The sequence below is a fragment of the Ascaphus truei genome, chromosome 10 (genome assembly GCF_040206685.1).
Source record: "Ascaphus truei isolate aAscTru1 chromosome 10, aAscTru1.hap1, whole genome shotgun sequence".
In the NCBI taxonomy this organism is placed as follows: Eukaryota; Metazoa; Chordata; class Amphibia; order Anura; family Ascaphidae; genus Ascaphus; species Ascaphus truei.
In genome coordinates this window covers 54,096,483-54,120,651 of record NC_134492.1, presented here as the reverse complement: position 1 = coordinate 54,120,651, position 24,169 = coordinate 54,096,483, and the positions used below count along the sequence as shown (strand labels likewise).

Here is a 24,169-nt window from a genome sequence, read left to right as displayed (position 1 = left end):
CATAACTTTTCTACCATTGTCGCTCCTATCACAGCACTAACCCAAAAAGGTGCAGATCCTTCAGCTTGGTCTCCTGATGCACTCACGGCATTCGAAACACTGAAACAAGCTTTTGTCTCTGCTCCCATCCTTCGACACCCAAACACTAATTTTCCATTCACCCTAGAGGTTGACGCTTCGGATTGTGGGGCTGGTGCGGTTCTGTCTCAGAAATTTTCTCCCCAGGATAAACTTCATCCTTGCGGGTTTTTCTCCAAAAGATTTTCATCGGCAGAGAGGAATTATGACGTGGGCAATAGGGAACTTTTGGCCGTCAAAATGGCTCTTCAAGAATGGAGACATCTTCTGGAGGGGTCAAAAGAGCCATTCACCATTCTTACGGACCATAAAAACTTATTGTACATTGAGAATGCCCGTCGCTTAGGTCCTCGCCAAGCTCGCTGGGCGTTATTTTTCTCTAGATTCAATTTTGTTCTCTCATACATTCCCGGCACTAAGAACGTCAAGGCGGATGCTCTCTCCCGGCAATACTCTTCTGAAGAGAGATCAGAGAAATCCACTGAGTCCATCCTCCCTAAACAAAGAATCTTAGCAGCCGTGGCATTCAAGAATCTTGAGAAGATCATCAAGTCTCAAGAGAACCTCCCGTCCGGTCTTGTGGTTCCTAAAGACTCTTTGTATGTGGAACCCAAATTTATCCCTGAAATACTGGACTGGGGACACGCCGTCCGTTCGGCAGGGCATCCTGGATTCAAGAAAACCTTGGATCTCATCCGTCGTACCTTTTGGTGGCCCAATATGGTTAAAACCATTCTGGAATTTACACGGGCCTGTCCGGTATGTGCGCGTAACAAGATTCCTCGTCAGAAACCTCAGGGTCTTCTCTTACCTTTACCTATTCCGGAGCGTCCCTGGTCCCACATTTCGATGGATTTTATTGTGGAGTTGCCTAGGTCGAATGGCATGAATACCATTCTTGTGGTAGTGGATCGATTTTCCAAGATGGCACACTTTATCCCTCTGAAAGGATTACCCTCCTCACCCGCCCTTGCGGATATTTTTTCCAAAGAGATTTTCCGGATCCATGGGATTCCCACATCCATAGTGTCCGATCGGGGTTCCCAGTTCGTCTCCAAGTTCTGGAGAAATTTCACCAAGAGACTAGGTATCTCGTCTTCCTTTTCTTCTGGATATCACCCTCAATCCAACGGACAGACCGAGAGGGTTAATCAATCCCTCGAGAAATACTTAAGGTGCTTCGTCTCTAATTCTCAGGATGACTGGGCAGAATTACTTACCTGGGCTGAGTACGCATTCAATTCTTCCAGGAATGAGTCCACTCATGAGACCCCTTCTTTATCAACTACGGATTCCATCCGGCTCGCCTACCTATTACCAAAGAATCCTCTGGGGTACCAGCCGTGGACGAACATATTGCTCTCCTACAAGACTCTTGGTCCAGAATACAATCTGCATTACAAAAAGCATCCTTGACATCTAAAAATCAGGCTGATCGTCACCGTCGTCCGGCAACCGAATACAAACCCGGGGACAAGGTTTGGCTTTCATCCAAGAACATCCGTCTAAAAACGCCTTCCCTCAAATTGGCTCCTAGGTTCCTGGGTCCCTTTTCCATTTTGGAGCAGGTTAATCCGGTTTCATTTCGACTCCAACTTCCTCAAAGCATGAGAATCCCGAATGTCTTTCACACCTCACTTCTCAAACCTTTTATCTCCAGTAGCCTCTTTCCGGACCACACTTCTAAACCAGATCCTGTGATGGTACAGGGTAACGAAGAGTATGAAATACAGGCTCTACTGGATTCCCGTCTTTCAAGAGGTAAAGTCCACTTCTCGGTCCACTGGAGAGGTTTTGGACCCGAAGAGAGGTCATGGGTACCCCTGAAAGATATTCATGCTCCAGGACTCCTCAAACGCTTTCGAAAGAAGTTTCCATCAAAACCATGGAACGATCGTCCTGAGGCCGATCCTGAAGGGGGGGGGTACTGTGAGGACTCTGGGATCGCGGCACCCGCGCCCTGGTGCCTCCTCACCTTCATTAACCCCCGCTGCCGTGGCGCGCGCCCATCGCTGGCGTCACTTACCTCCGGCGGCTCTGGGGGTTCCCCGCCGTCCTCTGCGTTCTCGCGCTCCTGCGGGACCTTCCCTCTCTCATGCGGCTGCTACCGCTTACGAGCGCGCGCCCATCTCTGTTACAGAGCACGCGCAGGACTCTTTTAATTTATTCACTGCTCCTGCAGTGAGGCTCCGCCCCCAACACATACACAAGGATCAATCAGGCATAAATACCACTCACCTGTATCCTCCTTTGGACAGCCTATCCAGGACAGCTCCATGCACTCCTCCAGGCCTGCCTCCTCTTCCTATTGGTCAGCCACGCTTTATATTGCCTGTCCTGTCATTCAGTCATTGCTCGACATAGTTTCCACTAGGATCACTATTCTGGCATTCTCTCTCATTCACTCAGGTTACAACTTGGCTTGGCGGACGTCTTTCTCTGGCTCTCGACCCCTTGCTTGGACAAACGACCTTCCGGAATTCTCCTATCCCTGACCTTGGCTAAAACGGCAACGACGACGGCACTTCTACACCGGTACCGGCAAGTATTGCTAGCTAAACGTCACCTGGCCTGGCAACACCAAAATCACCACACTCCGGACACGCTCCTTTTGCTGCGGGTGCGTGTCCATATACGTTCCTCACCTCAGTAGAAGGGACGGGTCTGGTCTGCGGGCAGTACCGGCGTAACATTAACTCGCTGGCTATCTGGGAGGCCAACAAATTTAAGTGCACACATTCATCTGGGGGTTCGTTGATGACCCCTTTATGGGGCAATACGGATTTTGCTCCAGGCTTGACCAGAAAGGAATTTACAATTTGGAAACAATTGGGCATACATAGACTTCGAGATCTGGAGGGGAGACAATATATTAAACCCTTTGAACAAATTCGAGCTGATAAGAACCTCCCCCTCACAGAGATATTTAGATACCTCCAAATGCGAGCATTTAATAATAGTATTACCCCTAGACCCCCATTAACCACATTTGAAAAGCTCTGTCTAGTTGAGACTGATACTAGGGGACTCACATCGCAACTGTACAGAGAAGTGATCGGTTCAGGGGTAAAAGTTGATCGAAAACTAAAATACTTGGATCAATGGAAGGACACAGGGGAAATATTGGATGAGGAGGATTGGGCTAAAAGAGTAACTGCAACTGCTAAGAATTCTATCTGCACAACATTAATGGAGAACGCATATAAAGTGTTAATGTGCTGGTATCACACTCCCATGAAATTATCTAAATTTGTACCAGGGTACTCCCCGCTGTGTCCCAGACAGTGCGGAGCAACAGCTGACCTGTTACATATGCTGTGGTCTTGCCCCCGGATTAGACCGCTATGGCGAGAGATTAGAGATTGGCTCCAGAAGATTTTTAACCTCAAAATCCCCTTGGACCCGTGGTGGTTCCTCCTGAACAGACCGACGCTGGGTTTGAATAAAACAAGTAATAAATTGGTTGCTTATTTCGCAACAGCAACGCGGTGTGAGATCGCAGCATTATGGAAACAACCCGAAATTCCATCAATTCCCAAGATTCGGAACAGAATTTGATTTGTATGCCAGATGGAAAAATGAACGAGTTTATTTAATGACACTGGCGAAAATTTCCTAAAAACCAGGACGCCTTGGTTGGCCCAGACGGACATCCCGGGAGTAGAGAGAGATACCATCTTGCTTTGATAGTCACAGATGCGTTCTCCCTTGATAGTGGCCTGAAATGGGTGCTATTAGATGTAGATATGACGCTAGACGCCCTTTGCGAATAGCCAGATTTGGAGACTAGTTCACCCATCCGGTGAAGAAGATCAGCCAGGATCAATGTTATTGAGTCGATAGGAGACGAGAATATCAAATACGAATAGACCCAAGGGTAGACAGACCCATGCTACACCCCTTCCCCCCCCAATCCCCTTCCTTCTTGTCTTCCCCTTCCCCCCCCATTTTCCTTGGATTTTTTGAAATACGGGTTTAATTGATTGTTGTGTTATTGTAACATTACTTCAGATACTATAACTGTTTATGTATGCTTTTGGGAAAAAAAACAAAATAAAACCAAAGTTATAAAAAAAATAAAAAAATCTTAATTAATAATAAAATAATAAATACAGTTTGGAAACACAATCCATGCTCTTTCCAGATTAGATTATAAAGTGATAGCAGTTGGGCGCCTGTTAGAGGCTGTTACAGTAAGTGGGCGTTTCACTAGCTGGAGAAAGAAATAGAAACACAGGATAAATAGAATAGATACTGGGTTTTAAGTTACCTTGACACATTGGTAATGGTGAACTCCAACCCGATTTAGAAAACCGACTTGTTGTGTACCCTTTCAATGTGGAACCCCTTGGACATGAGAATGTTACTTCCGTTCCAATTCTGTAACTCTGGTCTTTAGAGTTTCCTGTTACAGTATTTGTGCTTGGAATGGTGCACCTAATTTCTAAAAGAGAGGCTTTCAAAACATTCTCTATTTCCACCAGACTTGTCTTTATTGTGTCAATTAGAGTTTGGATAAGCTGTATATAATATTGAGGTTATTTTTTTTCATTTGTAGTGGGATGCAGAAATGTGACAATACCCATAAATCTCAAGCCTTTAAAATATGACAGTATTCTGTATCTTCAACTGGATTTATAACATTACCTGCTTAACTTGTGAATACATCATTTGTATAACTTGCATAGTTTCATGACACAAGCGGTCTGTTTGTGAGATTGGTCCTTTGTGTTTCCATGTTTTATTTATGACCAATGTTTGTCATATATCTCACAAACAGCCAATGAATGAATATAGGTTCACATGGGGACTAATGTAATAGTAGAAGCTGAAACCAATGAAACTGCATTTGTGCTACCACATAGAAATATTGTTTTCCTTCAATATTGGGAGAACACGTGACCGTTTATTGCCAAAGAGTTTCTAGGACCTAAAGCTACTATGCAGTTTTGAGCTTGATAAGCTCCAATTGAAGATTCACTGTGAGCTTGTTAAGCTTCATACAGTAGATATGTTGTAGACTCACAGCAATTGATGCCGATTCTGTAAGAATCACGAGGTCCATTCAGTCTGCCCTTTATCTGATCTGTGGTAATATCTCAGACCTTTTATACATACAAAATAAAGTTCCTAGCGCTAATAAGTCCAAGATACCATGATCTTAAAGGCAGTCTCTGATCTTTTAGATGGAAGAAGGGCTTGGTGAAGATGTTTCAGATGGGAAGATGTCTTTTTGGTGTGAATTTTCACAGCATCTGGAATAACAGATAATGGACACACTTGATTGCGTAGCGTGTTTTCACATTCAGTCCCTATCTCTAGCTATGAAGAATGTGTTCGTATTACACTATATTGTATCTATCCCTTATTCCATATTCGTGGGGGTGCATTGTCACCACCACCGCCGCCGCCACTGAACGAGGTGTACTCCAGCTAATCATCCCACGTGGGGTCCGTGAGAAGAGCTGATGTGAAGTGGATCAAGCACAGATTCTCTCCACTGAATATGCAGGCGTCCATTATGTGAGTAAGATTCTTCATAGCTAGAGATAGGGACTGAATGTGAAAACACGCTACGCAATCAAGTGTGTCCATTATCTGTTATTCCAGATGCTGTGAAAATTCACACCAAAAAGACATCTTCCCATCTGAAACATCTTCACCAAGCCCATCTTCCATCTAAAAGATCAGAGACTGCCTTTAAGATCATGGTATCTTGGACTTATTAGCGCTAGGAACTTTATTTTGTATGTATATATGTTTGTTACCAGATTTGGAATAGTCTGTAGTATATTGTTCCTGTAGTCGCTCATTCACTTATCATCACATTGATATCACTATTTATTTGCACTTAATTAATTGAATTTGCACTTAATTGAATTGCACTAGCATTTAGGCATCACTGTAGGTCAGCGCTTTTTAGAGGGTTATCTCTATTTGTTTGCCTAATATCTCAGACCTTGTTAGATCTTTTGTTTTCTTTTAGATTTCAAAGAGCATTGTGTTCATCCCAAGCATGTTATAATGATCTTATTATATTAGCCTGTACTCTCTCTGCTGGGAGGCTATTCCATGAAACCACCACCCCTTCAGTGAAGAAACACTTTCTCCCACTTCACCAGTCTCCCATACTTCATAGCAAGCTTACATTTGATGGTATACCATAGATCTTCAGCTGGTTATAACTACTCACTTTATTTCATACATACATTCAAGCAAGGCTGAATATTATGGTTAAATGACCTTGCTTTTGTACTACAACAATTCCTGCACTTAATGATGCATGGTAATGTGAGGAATTGGAAATGGAAATGACATATTGCTGGATTAATCCTTAGTTTTTTGAAAGCTCAGTACAGAAAACATCAGACAATAAGAATAAATACAAGCACATTCAGATTATTTTTTAACTATCACATGGACATTTGTAAATGCATGATACATCCATGCACTATAGTCCCCCACCACCATGCACTATAGCCCACCACCCCATGCACTATAGCCCACCACTCCATGCCAAGGTCACACTACTGTCTTCACTGAAGATAGAAACAAATGTTACCCAAATGGGTGTTCATCTAGTCTGGAACTAATGGCGTTAAAAACTAATTTTTTGGTCAATTAATATAATTAGTGATCAGGCGGATCTTCCATTCATGAAACGCACCAGACCCCTTTCACTTTAAAAAATAAATATTATTCGTCAAGTTTCTTTTATGTAATAATAATAAAAAATTGCAGGATAGATGTATAAAGATCCCAAAATCGAGTAAGGAAACAAAGTATTCCTAACGGCACAAATCCCACATCGTCCAGGACACGGACTCCCACGAGATTCCTACATAGGGCTTCAAATGAGAAAGTTCCTGTGTAATCTGGACTACCTGTTGGAACTCCATCATATCTACATGCACTAAGCAGAAGTACTGTACAGGCATACCCCGCTTTAAGTACACTCACTTTAAGTACACTCACGAGTAAGTACATATCGCCCAATAGGCAAACGGCAGCTCACGCATGCGTCTGTCAGCACGTCCTGAATTGCAATACCGGCTCCCTACCTGTACCGAAGTTGGGCGCAAGCGGGGAGACTATAGAGCCTGTTACACATGCGTTATTTATATCAGTTATGCCCGTATAGGACGATTGCAGTACAGTACATGCATCGATAAGTGGAAAAAAGGTAGTGCTTCACTTTAAGTACATTTTCGCTTTACATACATGCTCCGGTCCCATTGCGTACGTTAATGCGGGGTATGCCTGTATTCAGACAACTATGGACTTTTACCTTGTACAAAAGATTTGCTATTTTGACATTTCAGTCCAACTTAGTTGTTCAGAGAGCAGAATGAGCAGCACCAACATGTCCCATACCATTACATATAGTGTGCACTATTGTAGTGGTTTTCTCTTTTGGGTTAAACATGCTCCCTCTGGATCGTGGAGGAGAGGTGTTTTTATAGAGGACTGCTGGAGACTAGTCCTCACCGGAGGTTCCAGAGCAAATTTCAGCCCAAGATATATTGAATATTTTATGTTTATTCACTACTGTACTATTCCACTTTTTCACATTTATATTATTGTGGGAACACCATCCACATCTTTTTGACACATGGCAGAGAGCAGAATGAGTCATGCAATATTAGTAGTTAGTTACACAGTTCAGGGGCATTATGCAGAGGAAGATGGAAGAGATATTAGGGGAAGTAACTTAAGGAAGATGTAGGGTTTAAGTTACCTTCACAAGTTGGTAATTGTGGACGCCAACCATCGTCAGAACACCGGCTTTTGTCTGATCCAGTTAACTTGAGGATTCCATGACAAGAGAATGTAACTTCCTCATTTACTTGGTAGCTGCTCTTGTTGGGACGTGATTTAATATTACTATTTCTTGGTATAGTGCACGGCGTTTCTTAAAAAAAAAAAAAGTAAGAAATTAAATAAACTTTCCCTCAGGCTGCTGATTTTTTGCTGAAATAATGAAAGGCTCAGTTAGCAATAAAATGACCTGTTAGTTTCTGTCTTTGGAATTAGATAAAGAACACACACACACACACACACACACACACACACACACACACACACACACACACCTTCCTATTATAATATGACATGATATAAAAGGGTGTACATTGAAGTGATTTGGGTGTTTCACTTCTGCTGCTTCACTAATAAACCCTGTGTTTAATGTTTAATAGTAAGGGATTAGATGGATACTACATGCAGGAGCAGAAGCATTCACATTTACTGTAGAAGATGGTAGATAAAAGTATGACATAAGCAAAGGGCCCAGAACAATGATGTAGATTAATTTAACCCATTGAGTACCCAAAGACATAGCTACTACGGCATGTGCTCCTGCACTCCAGATGCCACATGATGTAGTAACTACGTAACACAATCCTGCTCGTTGTACTAGGGGAGATAAAGTCCTGTGTGAATCTGCACTGATGGAGAACGGAAGAGAGATGGTCCTCCTCCTCCTCCTCTCCGTCATCAGTGATGGAGCGATTATGTAGCAATCTGGCCCCACGGCCCCTCCTGCACTCAAAGGGTTAATGGGGGCAAGTTGATTATGCTGCTTAAAAGGGACGTTACTGTATAAATGGAGGGACCCCAGTAGACATTGGCACATGGGTGGGTCTCCTTCCAATAAGATTGGAGTAGACAGTTGGGTGCTACAGCAATGTCAAAAACAGACCCCATGTTCAGTATTTCCCCTATTGTCAGTCTGCGAACCAACTGTGATCCCGTACAGAAATCTAGGTAATAAAACACACAACTGGACAAAAACAAAGATCACACAAAGTCAGATTGTTTTGTTAAAATCCTCAACAAAAAAACTGTTAATATAAGCGACATTATAAGGTTGAAATATATGTTGGGTACTTTAACTTAGGAGTCACTGGTATATAAGTCAGGAAACAAATAGAGGCTCCAATATCAGTCTATGTATTACGACGTCTCAGTCCCAGCGTCGGATCTTTTGTCCAGATCAAAGGCAGGAAACACTGTATTACTCTAAGCAGGGGTTTATTTACAGGGTATAAAGCAGGTACAGGGTTAACTCATAACACAAAACGGAAATAAAAGACCTAACTCCTTCCAGGAGTACTGACTAATACTGCTTAGTCCCTAACTAGTCGTGGGAGAACTAAGCTCTTTTCCCCATTTTACCCAGTGTACCTGCAGCAGGTCTCCTTTCAGATCAGTCTACAGCAGCTTCGCTCACCCTGTCTGTATAACTCTCAACAGTGTGTGTCTGGCAGCATGGGGGGGGGGGGGGGATGATCTCTGTATCACTTCCTGACTATACAGGCTAGGCTAATTAGCTCATTAACTCACAGCTGCACAGACCTGTCCAGAATAATTAACACTATGAGAGCTGTAAAGTCCCACAACTGCCCCACTCTAGCCCCTAGAGGGCAGCGACGGCACCACATATCCCTCCACCCAGCGAAACATAGTCGTGTGAGCGGCCCGTGCACCAACATCTTTGTCAGACCTGTCTGACATCCACCGCTTCTTAAAGGTTTTCTTTCATTAGACCTTCTGCCGAGCAATAATAGAGCCCAGCGTAGTGTCCCACTCAGTCATCAGAGCTTCGAGCTCTTCGCCTAGGTCACGCAGATGTTTCTCTGCCTTCTTGCGGCCAGCACGCTCAAACTCCAGGTCCTTCCTCAGGTCTTGAAGCTGTCCTTCTATGCTTCTTTTCTGGCTCAAGGCAGCTGCCAATTCAATTCCTCTCAGGGCCTTCATCTCTTCCCGGTGCTTGCTCTGGCTTTGTGCCAGCGCATCCTTCGGATTTTGGATCTCTGTAGTTTTTGTCGCTAGGATTGCTGCTGCTTCTGTTTCCCATGCCTCTTTCTCCTGGGAGTACTGATTTTTGGTGATGGAGCAGGCTTTCTGCTTCTCCAGCTCTTTTTGCAGCTTGAGGTTGTCTTCCTTTATAGCTGTGAGTTGCTGGGACGTGTGTTCAGTTATCTGCTTTAGCTCTAGAAGCTTTTTATCCAACTTCAGTTTTTCAGATTCAGATTCCAAGGTTTGGATTATTTTTTAACTATCACATGGACATTTGTAAATGCATGATACATCCATGCACTATAGTCCCCCACCACCATGCACTATAGCCCACCACCCCATGCACTATAGCCCACCACTCCATGCCAAGGTCACACTACTGTCTTCACTGAAGATAGAAACAAATGTTACCCAAATGGGTGTTCATCTAGTCTGGAACTAATGGCGTTAAAAACGAATTTTTTGGTCAATTAATATAATTAGTGATCAGGCGGATCTTCCATTCATGAAACGCACCAGACCCCTTTCACTTTAAAAAATAAATATTATTCGTCAAGTTTCTTTTATGTAATAATAATAAAAAATTGCAGGATAGATGTATAAAGATCCCAAAATCGAGTAAGGAAACAAAGTATTCCTAACGGCACAAATCCCACATCGTCCAGGACACGGACTCCCACGAGATTCCTACATAGGGCTTCAACTGAGAAAGTTCCTGTGTAATCTGGACTACCTGTTGGAACTCCATCATATCTACATGCACTAAGCAGAAGTACTGTACAGGCATACCCCGCTTTAAGTACACTCACTTTAAGTACACTCACGAGTAAGTACATATCGCCCAATAGGCAAACGGCAGCTCACGCATGCGTCTGTCAGCACGTCCTGAATTGCAATACCGGCTCCCTACCTGTACCGAAGTTGGGCGCAAGCGGGGAGACTATAGAGCCTGTTACACATGCGTTATTTATATCAGTTATGCCCGTATAGGACGATTGCAGTACAGTACATGCATCGATAAGTGGAAAAAAGGTAGTGCTTCACTTTAAGTACATTTTCGCTTTACATACATGCTCCGGTCCCATTGCGTACGTTAATGCGGGGTATGCCTGTATTCAGACAACTATGGACTTTTACCTTGTACAAAAGATTTGCTATTTTGACATTTCAGTCCAACTTAGTTGTTCAGAGAGCAGAATGAGCAGCACCAACATGTCCCATACCATTACATATAGTGTGCACTATTGTAGTGGTTTTCTCTTTTGGGTTAAACATGCTCCCTCTGGATCGTGGAGGAGAGGTGTTTTTATAGAGGACTGCTGGAGACTAGTCCTCACCGGAGGTTCCAGAGCAAATTTCAGCCCAAGATATATTGAATATTTTATGTTTATTCACTACTGTACTATTCCACTTTTTCACATTTATATTATTGTGGGAACACCATCCACATCTTTTTGACACATGGCAGAGAGCAGAATGAGTCATGCAATATTAGTAGTTAGTTACACAGTTCAGGGGCATTATGCAGAGGAAGATGGAAGAGATATTAGGGGAAGTAACTTAAGGAAGATGTAGGGTTTAAGTTACCTTCACAAGTTGGTAATTGTGGACGCCAACCATCGTCAGAACACCGGCTTTTGTCTGATCCAGTTAACTTGAGGATTCCATGACAAGAGAATGTAACTTCCTCATTTACTTGGTAGCTGCTCTTGTTGGGACGTGATTTAATATTACTATTTCTTGGTATAGTGCACGGCGTTTCTTAAAAAAAAAAAAAGTAAGAAATTAAATAAACTTTCCCTCAGGCTGCTGATTTTTTGCTGAAATAATGAAAGGCTCAGTTAGCAATAAAATGACCTGTTAGTTTCTGTCTTTGGAATTAGATAAAGAACACACACACACACACACACACACACACACACACACACACACACACACACACCTTCCTATTATAATATGACATGATATAAAAGGGTGTACATTGAAGTGATTTGGGTGTTTCACTTCTGCTGCTTCACTAATAAACCCTGTGTTTAATGTTTAATAGTAAGGGATTAGATGGATACTACATGCAGGAGCAGAAGCATTCACATTTACTGTAGAAGATGGTAGATAAAAGTATGACATAAGCAAAGGGCCCAGAACAATGATGTAGATTAATTTAACCCATTGAGTACCCAAAGACATAGCTACTACGGCATGTGCTCCTGCACTCCAGATGCCACATGATGTAGTAACTACGTAACACAATCCTGCTCGTTGTACTAGGGGAGATAAAGTCCTGTGTGAATCTGCACTGATGGAGAACGGAAGAGAGATGGTCCTCCTCCTCCTCCTCTCCGTCATCAGTGATGGAGCGATTATGTAGCAATCTGGCCCCACGGCCCCTCCTGCACTCAAAGGGTTAATGGGGGCAAGTTGATTATGCTGCTTAAAAGGGACGTTACTGTATAAATGGAGGGACCCCAGTAGACATTGGCACATGGGTGGGTCTCCTTCCAATAAGATTGGAGTAGACAGTTGGGTGCTACAGCAATGTCAAAAACAGACCCCATGTTCAGTATTTCCCCTATTGTCAGTCTGCGAACCAACTGTGATCCCGTACAGAAATCTAGGTAATAAAACACACAACTGGACAAAAACAAAGATCACACAAAGTCAGATTGTTTTGTTAAAATCCTCAACAAAAAAACTGTTAATATAAGCGACATTATAAGGTTGAAATATATGTTGGGTACTTTAACTTAGGAGTCACTGGTATATAAGTCAGGAAACAAATAGAGGCTCCAATATCAGTCTATGTATTACGACGTCTCAGTCCCAGCGTCGGATCTTTTGTCCAGATCAAAGGCAGGAAACACTGTATTACTCTAAGCAGGGGTTTATTTACAGGGTATAAAGCAGGTACAGGGTTAACTCATAACACAAAACGGAAATAAAAGACCTAACTCCTTCCAGGAGTACTGACTAATACTGCTTAGTCCCTAACTAGTCGTGGGAGAACTAAGCTCTTTTCCCCATTTTACCCAGTGTACCTGCAGCAGGTCTCCTTTCAGATCAGTCTACAGCAGCTTCGCTCACCCTGTCTGTATAACTCTCAACAGTGTGTGTCTGGCAGCATGGGGGGGGGGGGGGATGATCTCTGTATCACTTCCTGACTATACAGGCTAGGCTAATTAGCTCATTAACTCACAGCTGCACAGACCTGTCCAGAATAATTAACACTATGAGAGCTGTAAAGTCCCACAACTGCCCCACTCTAGCCCCTAGAGGGCAGCGACGGCACCACATATCCCTCCACCCAGCGAAACATAGTCGTGTGAGCGGCCCGTGCACCAACATCTTTGTCAGACCTGTCTGACATCCACCGCTTCTTAAAGGTTTTCTTTCATTAGACCTTCTGCCGAGCAATAATAGAGCCCAGCGTAGTGTCCCACTCAGTCATCAGAGCTTCGAGCTCTTCGCCTAGGTCACGCAGATGTTTCTCTGCCTTCTTGCGGCCAGCACGCTCAAACTCCAGGTCCTTCCTCAGGTCTTGAAGCTGTCCTTCTATGCTTCTTTTCTGGCTCAAGGCAGCTGCCAATTCAATTCCTCTCAGGGCCTTCATCTCTTCCCGGTGCTTGCTCTGGCTTTGTGCCAGCGCATCCTTCGGATTTTGGATCTCTGTAGTTTTTGTCGCTAGGATTGCTGCTGCTTCTGTTTCCCATGCCTCTTTCTCCTGGGAGTACTGATTTTTGGTGATGGAGCAGGCTTTCTGCTTCTCCAGCTCTTTTTGCAGCTTGAGGTTGTCTTCCTTTATAGCTGTGAGTTGCTGGGACGTGTGTTCAGTTATCTGCTTTAGCTCTAGAAGCTTTTTATCCAACTTCAGTTTTTCAGATTCAGATTCCAAGGTTTGGATTATTTTTTAACTATCACATGGACATTTGTAAATGCATGATACATCCATGCACTATAGTCCCCCACCACCATGCACTATAGCCCACCACCCCATGCACTATAGCCCACCACTCCATGCCAAGGTCACACTACTGTCTTCACTGAAGATAGAAACAAATGTTACCCAAATGGGTGTTCATCTAGTCTGGAACTAATGGCGTTAAAAACGAATTTTTTGGTCAATTAATATAATTAGTGATCAGGCGGATCTTCCATTCATGAAACGCACCAGACCCCTTTCACTTTAAAAAATAAATATTATTCGTCAAGTTTCTTTTATGTAATAATAATAAAAAATTGCAGGATAGATGTATAAAGATCCCAAAATCGAGTAAGGAAACAAAGTATTCCTAACGGCACAAATCCCACATCGTCCAGGACACGGACTCCCACGAGATTCCTACATAGGGCTTCAACTGAGAAAGTTCCTGTGTAATCTGGACTACCTGTTGGAACTCCATCATATCTACATGCACTAAGCAGAAGTACTGTACAGGCATACCCCGCTTTAAGTACACTCACTTTAAGTACACTCACGAGTAAGTACATATCGCCCAATAGGCAAACGGCAGCTCACGCATGCGTCTGTCAGCACGTCCTGAATTGCAATACCGGCTCCCTACCTGTACCGAAGTTGGGCGCAAGCGGGGAGACTATAGAGCCTGTTACACATGCGTTATTTATATCAGTTATGCCCGTATAGGACGATTGCAGTACAGTACATGCATCGATAAGTGGAAAAAAGGTAGTGCTTCACTTTAAGTACATTTTCGCTTTACATACATGCTCCGGTCCCATTGCGTACGTTAATGCGGGGTATGCCTGTATTCAGACAACTATGGACTTTTACCTTGTACAAAAGATTTGCTATTTTGACATTTCAGTCCAACTTAGTTGTTCAGAGAGCAGAATGAGCAGCACCAACATGTCCCATACCATTACATATAGTGTGCACTATTGTAGTGGTTTTCTCTTTTGGGTTAAACATGCTCCCTCTGGATCGTGGAGGAGAGGTGTTTTTATAGAGGACTGCTGGAGACTAGTCCTCACCGGAGGTTCCAGAGCAAATTTCAGCCCAAGATATATTGAATATTTTATGTTTATTCACTACTGTACTATTCCACTTTTTCACATTTATATTATTGTGGGAACACCATCCACATCTTTTTGACACATGGCAGAGAGCAGAATGAGTCATGCAATATTAGTAGTTAGTTACACAGTTCAGGGGCATTATGCAGAGGAAGATGGAAGAGATATTAGGGGAAGTAACTTAAGGAAGATGTAGGGTTTAAGTTACCTTCACAAGTTGGTAATTGTGGACGCCAACCATCGTCAGAACACCGGCTTTTGTCTGATCCAGTTAACTTGAGGATTCCATGACAAGAGAATGTAACTTCCTCATTTACTTGGTAGCTGCTCTTGTTGGGACGTGATTTAATATTACTATTTCTTGGTATAGTGCACGGCGTTTCTTAAAAAAAAAAAAAGTAAGAAATTAAATAAACTTTCCCTCAGGCTGCTGATTTTTTGCTGAAATAATGAAAGGCTCAGTTAGCAATAAAATGACCTGTTAGTTTCTGTCTTTGGAATTAGATAAAGAACACACACACACACACACACACACACACACACACACACACACACACACACACACACACACACACACCTTCCTATTATAATATGACATGATATAAAAGGGTGTACATTGAAGTGATTTGGGTGTTTCACTTCTGCTGCTTCACTAATAAACCCTGTGTTTAATGTTTAATAGTAAGGGATTAGATGGATACTACATGCAGGAGCAGAAGCATTCACATTTACTGTAGAAGATGGTAGATAAAAGTATGACATAAGCAAAGGGCCCAGAACAATGATGTAGATTAATTTAACCCATTGAGTACCCAAAGACATAGCTACTACGGCATGTGCTCCTGCACTCCAGATGCCACATGATGTAGTAACTACGTAACACAATCCTGCTCGTTGTACTAGGGGAGATAAAGTCCTGTGTGAATCTGCACTGATGGAGAACGGAAGAGAGATGGTCCTCCTCCTCCTCCTCTCCGTCATCAGTGATGGAGCGATTATGTAGCAATCTGGCCCCACGGCCCCTCCTGCACTCAAAGGGTTAATGGGGGCAAGTTGATTATGCTGCTTAAAAGGGACGTTACTGTATAAATGGAGGGACCCCAGTAGACATTGGCACATGGGTGGGTCTCCTTCCAATAAGATTGGAGTAGACAGTTGGGTGCTACAGCAATGTCAAAAACAGACCCCATGTTCAGTATTTCCCCTATTGTCAGTCTGCGAACCAACTGTGATCCCGTACAGAAATCTAGGTAATAAAACACACAACTGGACAAAAACAAAGATCACACAAAGTCAGATTGTTTTGTTAAAATCCTCAACAAAAAAACTGTTAATATAAGCGACATTATAAGGTTGAAATATATGTTGGGTACTTTAACTTAGGAGTCACTGGTATATAAGTCAGGAAACAAATAGAGGCTCCAATATCAGTCTATGTATTACGACGTCTCAGTCCCAGCGTCGGATCTTTTGTCCAGATCAAAGGCAGGAAACACTGTATTACTCTAAGCAGGGGTTTATTTACAGGGTATAAAGCAGGTACAGGGTTAACTCATAACACAAAACGGAAATAAAAGACCTAACTCCTTCCAGGAGTACTGACTAATACTGCTTAGTCCCTAACTAGTCGTGGGAGAACTAAGCTCTTTTCCCCATTTTACCCAGTGTACCTGCAGCAGGTCTCCTTTCAGATCAGTCTACAGCAGCTTCGCTCACCCTGTCTGTATAACTCTCAACAGTGTGTGTCTGGCAGCATGGGGGGGGGGGGGGGATGATCTCTGTATCACTTCCTGACTATACAGGCTAGGCTAATTAGCTCATTAACTCACAGCTGCACAGACCTGTCCAGAATAATTAACACTATGAGAGCTGTAAAGTCCCACAACTGCCCTACTCTAGCCCCTAGAGGGCAGCGACGGCACCACATATCCCTCCACCCAGCGAAACATAGTCGTGTGAGCGGCCCGTGCACCAACATCTTTGTCAGACCTGTCTGACATCCACCGCTTCTTAAAGGTTTTCTTTCATTAGACCTTCTGCCGAGCAATAATAGAGCCCAGCGTAGTGTCCCACTCAGTCATCAGAGCTTCGAGCTCTTCGCCTAGGTCACGCAGATGTTTCTCTGCCTTCTTGCGGCCAGCACGCTCAAACTCCAGGTCCTTCCTCAGGTCTTGAAGCTGTCCTTCTATGCTTCTTTTCTGGCTCAAGGCAGCTGCCAATTCAATTCCTCTCAGGGCCTTCATCTCTTCCCGGTGCTTGCTCTGGCTTTGTGCCAGCGCATCCTTCGGATTTTGGATCTCTGTAGTTTTTGTCGCTAGGATTGCTGCTGCTTCTGTTTCCCATGCCTCTTTCTCCTGGGAGTACTGATTTTTGGTGATGGAGCAGGCTTTCTGCTTCTCCAGCTCTTTTTGCAGCTTGAGGTTGTCTTCCTTTATAGCTGTGAGTTGCTGGGACGTGTGTTCAGTTATCTGCTTTAGCTCTAGAAGCTTTTTATCCAACTTCAGTTTTTCAGATTCAGATTCCAAGGTTTGGATTATTTTTTAACTATCACATGGACATTTGTAAATGCATGATACATCCATGCACTATAGTCCCCCACCACCATGCACTATAGCCCACCACCCCATGCACTATAGCCCACCACTCCATGCCAAGGTCACACTACTGTCTTCACTGAAGATAGAAACAAATGTTACCCAAATGGGTGTTCATCTAGTCTGGAACTAATGGCGTTAAAAACGAATTTTTTGGTCAATTAATATAATTAGTGATCAGGCGGATCTTCCATTCATGAAACGCACCAGACCCCTTTCACTTTAAAAAATAAATATTATTCGTCAAGTTTCTTTTATGTAATAATAATAAAAAATTGCAGGATAGATGTATAAAGATCCCAAAATCGAGTAAGGAAACAAAGTATTCCTAACTGCACAAATCCCACATCGTCCAGGACACGGACTCCCACGAGATTCCTACATAGGGCTTCAACTGAGAAAGTTCCTGTGTAATCTGGACTACCTGTTGGAACTCCATCATATCTACATGCACTAAGCAGAAGTACTGTATTCAGACAACTATGGACTTTTACCTTGTACAAAAGATTTGCTATTTTGACATTTCAGTCCAACTTAGTTGTTCAGAGAGCAGAATGAGCAGCACCAACATGTCCCATACCATTACATATAGTGTGCACTATTGTAGTGGTTTTCTCTTTTGGGTTAAACATGCTCCCTCTGGATCGTGGAGGAGAAGTGTTTTTATAGAGGACTGCTGGAGACTAGTCCTCACCGGAGGTTCCAGAGCAAATTTCAGCCCAAGATATATTGAATATTTTATGTTTATTCACTACTGTACTATTCCACTTTTTCACATTTATATTATTGTGGGAACACCATCCACATCTTTTTGACACATGGCAGAGAGCAGAATGAGTCATGCAATATTAGTAGTTAGTTACACAGTTCAGGGGCATTATGCAGAGGAAGATGGAAGAGATATTAGGGGAAGTAACTTAAGGAAGCTGTAGGGTTTAAGTTACCTTCACAAGTTGGTAATTGTGGACGCCAACCATCGTCAGAACACCGGCTTCTGTCTGATCCAGTTAACTTGAGGATTCCATGACAAGAGAATGTAACTTCCTCATTTACTTGGTAGCTGCTCTTGTTGGGACGTGGTTTAATATTACTATTTCTTGGTATAGTGCACGGCGTTTCTTAAAAAAAAAAAAGTAAGAAATTAAATAAACTTTCCCTCAGGCTGCTGATTTTTTGCTGAAATAATGAAAGGCTCAGTTAGCAATAAAATGACCTGTTAGTTTCTGTCTTTGGAATTAGATAAAGAACACACACACACACACACACACACACACACACACACACACACACACACACACACACACACACACACACACACACACACACACACACACACACACACACACACACACACACCTTCCTATTATAATATGACATGATATAAAAGGGTGTACATTGAAGTGATTTGGGTGTTTCACTTCTGCTGCTTCACTAATAAACCCTGTGTTTAATGTTTAATAGTAAGGGATTAGATGGATACTACACGCAGGAGCAGAAACATTCACATTTACTGTAGAAGATGGTAGATAAAAGTATGACATAAGCAAAGGGCCCAGAACAATGATGTAGATTAATTTAACCCATTGAGTACCCAAAGACATAGCTACTACGGCATGTGCTCCTGCACTCCAGATGCCACATGATGTAGTAACTACGTAACACAATCCTGCTCGTTGTACTAGGGGAGATAAAGTCCTGTGTGAATCTGCACTGATGGGGAACGGAAGAGAGATGGTCCTCCTCCTCCTCCTCCTTTCCGTCATCAGTGATGGAGCGATTATGTAGCAATCTGGCCCCACGGCCCCTCCTGCACTCAAAGGGTTAATGGGGGCAAGTTGATTATGCTGCTTAAAAGGGACGTTACTGTATAAATGGAGGGACCCCAGTAGACATTGGCACATGGGTGGGTCTCCTTCCAATAAGATTGGAGTAGACAGTTGGGTGCTACAGCAATGTCAAAAACAGACCCCATGTTCAGTATTTCCCCTATTGTCAGTCTGCGAACCAACTGTGATCCCGTACAGAAATCTAGGTAATAAAACACACAACTGGACAAAAACAAAGATCACACAAAGTCAGATTGTTTTGTTAAAATCCTCAACAAAAAAACTGTTAATATAAGCGACATTATAAGGTTGAAATATATGTTGGGTACTTTAACTTAGGAGTCACTGGTATATAAGTCAGGAAACAAATAGAGGCTCCAATATCAGTCTATGTATTACGACGTCTCAGTCCCAGCGTCGGATCTTTTGTCCAGATCAAAGGCAGGAAACACTGTATTACTCTAAGCAGGGGTTTATTTACAGGGTATAAAGCAGGTACAGGGTTAACTCATAACACAAAACGGAAATAAAAGACCTAACTCCTTCCAGGAGTACTGACTAATACTGCTTAGTCCCTAACTAGTCGTGGGAGAACTAAACTCTTTTCCCCACTTTACCCAGTGTACCTGCAGCAGGTCTCCTTTCAGATCAGTCTACAGCAGCTTCTCTCACCCTGTCTGTTTAACTCTCAACAGTGTGTGTCTGGCAGCATGGGGGGGGGGAATCTCTGTATCACTTCCTGACTATACAGGCTAGGCTAATTAGCTCATTAACTCACAGCTGCACAGACCTGTCCAGAATAATTAACACTATGAGAGCTGTAAAGTCCCACAACTGCCCCACTCTAGCCCCTAGAGGGCAGCGACGGCACCACATATCCCTCCACCCAGCGAAACATAGTCGTGTGAGCGGCCCGTGCACCAACATCTTTGTCAGACCTGTCTGACATCCACCGCTTCTTAAAGGTTTTCTTTCATTAGACCTTCTGCCGAGCAATAATAGAGCCCAGCGTAGTGTCCCACTCAGTCATCAGAGCTTCGAGCTCTTCGCCTAGGTCACGCAGATGTTTCTCTGCCTTCTTGCGGCCAGCACGCTCAAACTCCAGGTCCTTCCTCAGGTCTTGAAGCTGTCCTTCTATGCTTCTTTTCTGGCTCAAGGCAGCTGCCAATTCAATTCCTCTCAGGGCCTTCATCTCTTCCCGGTGCTTGCTCTGGCTTTGTGCCAGCGCATCCTTCGGATTTTGGATCTCTGTAGTTTTTGTCGCTAGGATTGCTGCTGCTTCTGTTTCCCATGCCTCTTTCTCCTGGGAGTACTGATTTTTGGTGATGGAGCAGGCTTTCTGCTTCTCCAGCTCTTTTTGCAGCTTGAGGTTGTCCTCCTTTATAGCTGTGAGTTGCTGGGACGTGTGTTCAGTTATCTGCTTTAGCTCTAGAAGCTTTTTATCCAATTTCAGTTTTTCAGATTCCAAGGTTTGGACATTTTTAGTTTTTTCCTATTCCGCTTCCAGTGATGCTCTGGTAAGGCTCAGGGTGGCCTTCAGCTCATCATGCTGCTAAGCGGGGACCCACTGGGTACTCAGTCGCTTCTGTAGCACTTGCTGCTTTACTTTACCCAGCTCTGTTTTTAACGTGCAGACCTCTCGCTGAGAAGCTTCTTGCTTGCCGATGAGGCGTTGAACGTCTTGTTGGGATGCCTCATAGAACCGTTTCCAGTCAACAGTCTTTTGGTCTGGCTCACTTGGATTTCTGCTTATGGCGGTATCGGTACCATTTGTCATGCCAAGGCTAGTAGTCATTCTTGTGACGATTGCGCCAAGCGCTCTGTGTTGTAGTCCACCTCTGGTCTTTTCTGATGCCACGGGGTAACCTTTCCCTGCAGCTTCTGTTGCACACGGAGGTTGTTCATTCGGCGGGGCCACATAGGAGTCCTCATCGTCCTCTTCTGAACTGCAAGAACTGTGCTGAAGCGTAGAAACCCAGCGCGCATGTTGCCCCAAAGAAAAGTTACATTCCATTGGTTCTGTGTTCCGAGGGCAAACTGCGGCCACATGTCCAAGTTCATGGCATCTGTAGCACTCTATATACCTTCCAAAACTGGGTCTGCGTTTTGTCTCCAGTCTACTGGGAACAACGAGACCAGAGTCCATCTTAGGTGCTGTGGGACTCCCTACTCCTTTACGCAAGTCAGTGAGTCCTTGGGGATTCCTATTCGGTTGAACAGTCTTATCGGACCTCCTGGAGCGCAGGAAGTGAGAACCGGCGCACTCATCTGGACTTGAGCTCTTGGACATCTCTTCGGCAGTCAAGTAACATTCGACTAAAGCGACCAACTGTTCGGCGTCTTTGGGGTCACTCTGGCTCACCCACTTCTGGATGGTGCGGGGGAGACCTCTCAGGAACCGGTCTATAACGACTCTTTCGACAACTGCAGCAATGGAACATACCTCAGGCTGGAGCCACTTCCTTGCAGAGTGTATAAGGTTATAGAGTTGAGAGCGGGGTGTCTTCTCTAAATCATAACGCCAGGAATGGAACCGTTGAGCACGAACCGCGAGGGTGACCTCTAGTCGTGCCATAATCTCCGCCTTAAGGGTGTCATAGTCTTTAGCTTGCTCGGGCTCTAAGTAATAAAAGGCTTGTTGTGAGTCACCCACCAGGAAGGGAGGAATTATTCCCGCCCACTCCTCTGCGGGCCACCCTTCGCGTACTGCGGTGCGCTCGAAGATTGACAGGTACGCCTCAACATCATCGTCCATTGTCATTTTCTGAATGAGGTGCGTTTGTACCTGGTGAGCGACCTGTGGGGCCACTCTAGGCTGGGCGGTAATTTTCTCTCCCAACCCTCGGAGCTCCTGGTGTAGGCAAAGTTGCGCCTCGTTTTGCTCTTCTTTTAGCGTCTGATGTAGGGACAGTGCCATCTGCTGTACTAACGCCGCTATGCTTTCAGTTTGTGACTTTGTCATCTGTAGTAAACCCTCATTATAGGATTTTGCCATCTCCTCTTGGGTCTTTGCCAGTTGCTGCAAACCCCACATTAAAATTGCAGAATTTTCCGTTTGCTTGTGCTGAAGCGAGGTCAGAAATTCCTCCATTTTCCCCTTTCACTGCCTTGTGGACTGCCCGCGTTAAACTCCACCAATTGTAATGTTTCAGTCCCAGCGTCGGATCTTTTGTCCAGATCAAAGGCAGGAAACACTGTATTACTCTAAGCAGGGGTTTATTTACAGGGTATAAAGCAGGTACAGGGTTAACTCATAACACAAAACAGAAATAAAAGACCTAACTCCTTCCAGGAGTACTGACTAATACTGCTTAGTCCCTAACTAGTCGTGAGAGAACTAAACTCTTTTCCCCACTTTACCCAGTGTACCTGCAGCAGGTCTCCTTTCAGATCAGTCTACAGCAGCTTCTCTCACCCTGTCTGTTTAACTCTCAACAGTGTGTGTCTGGCAGCATGGGGGGGGGGGGGATCTCTGTATCACTTCCTGACTATACAGGCTAGGCTAATTAGCTCATTAACTCACAGCTACACAGACCTGTCCAGAATAATTAACACTATGAGAGCTGTAAAGTCCCACAACTGCCCCACTCTAGCCCCTAGAGGGCAGCGACGGCACCACAGTATATACAGTGGCGACCAACTTTATTCTAACTCGGCTAGTTCCGCGAATTTGAGAATATCCCGGTGATGTTAGGTTTTGTGTCGTTTTCGCCCGGAGTGTATTGCGTTATTTTCGCGCCCGTGATTTAAGCATTTTATTCCCGCTGTCTGCAATACTGCAATGCCGTGTAAAAACGCGTGGGGACATTTGCGAGCTGTTGTCTTTGAAGCCGTCCCCTATAACCCCTAACATACAGTACTGTACACATACAGTACTGTATATGCACATCAATGATACTATGGGCCGGCGGGGGCAGATGTGTTTGCAGCAGAGAGAGATCCGCTGCTCTATCTGCGCAAACATCGGCACATTAAAAATTATTTAAAATACATTTTTATTCATAGTGTAGATGTGCAGGGGGTCTCCGGAGCTGAACCGCGTGGGTTTCAGGTCCGGGGACCCCCTGCTTTCCGAGATACAGACCCCTTTATGAGGTGCCGGTATCCCTCTGCATTTAAAGGTCCCGATCATGTGACCGCGGCATGTAAACCAAGCAGAGGGATACCGGCACCCCATAAAGGGGTCTGTATCTCGGGGAGCAGGGGGTCCCCGGACCTAAAACCACAGCGGTTCAGCTCCGGAGACCCTCTGCACATCTACAGTATGAGTAAAACACACATATCAATAAACACTCGTTCCTTACCTTTGCGGCTATGTGCTATGGTAACGAAGCAGCATGAATGTATTTTTAATAATATTGTACAGTGAGCAGGGGGTTCCCTGAGCAAGAAATCAAAGCTCAGGGGACGCCCTGCTCCTGCACAATATTATTAAAAATACAGAAATGCTGCTTCATTACCATAGCTGATAGCCGCTAAGGCAATGAAGGGGTTAACCCACCGTGCCCGCTTTATTGTGGGTAGCGGGGGTGGGTGAAGGGGGTATTTGGCCCTTGGTGTGAGTTTAGGACTTGCGGGGGGGTTGCGGGTGCACTTAACCCCTTCACGACCGTAGCAGTTAATACCGCTACGGTCATGAAGGGGTTAACCCCTCCCGCTACCCCCCGCAAGCCCTAAACAAGCACCGTTGGGGCTAATACCGCCTTCACCCACCCCCGCTACCCACAATAAAAAAAATTCACACACAGCAGCCGCCCAAAAAATAAATAAATAAATCTAAATAAATAAATACATGAATATAAATAAATAAATTTAAAATACATTTTTATTCATAGTGTAGAT

The 24,169-nt window shown here is 44.1% G+C and overlaps 1 protein-coding gene across 21 annotated transcripts in view; it reads right to left on the bottom strand.

Moving 5' to 3' along the window:
* Nucleotides 1-24,169, bottom strand: part of LOC142503955 (complement factor H-like) — a 721,803-nt gene that overhangs the window by 502,139 nt on the left and 195,495 nt on the right. For 17 of the 21 annotated variants that reach the window (XM_075616940.1, XM_075616959.1, XM_075616947.1 and 14 more), the window contains 4 exons: nucleotides 18,446-18,619; nucleotides 15,116-15,289; nucleotides 11,467-11,640; nucleotides 7,817-7,990 (listed from right to left, as the gene is read on the bottom strand). The exons of 3 other annotated variants lie outside the window; for them this stretch is intronic. In XM_075616940.1, coding sequence (XP_075473055.1) covers nucleotides 7,817-7,990; nucleotides 11,467-11,640; nucleotides 15,116-15,289; nucleotides 18,446-18,619 — 696 coding nt within the window. The remainder of the gene's footprint in view (nucleotides 1-7,816; nucleotides 7,991-11,466; nucleotides 11,641-15,115; nucleotides 15,290-18,445; nucleotides 18,620-24,169) is intronic. One more of the 21 variants, XM_075616951.1, reaches the window with a different exon arrangement.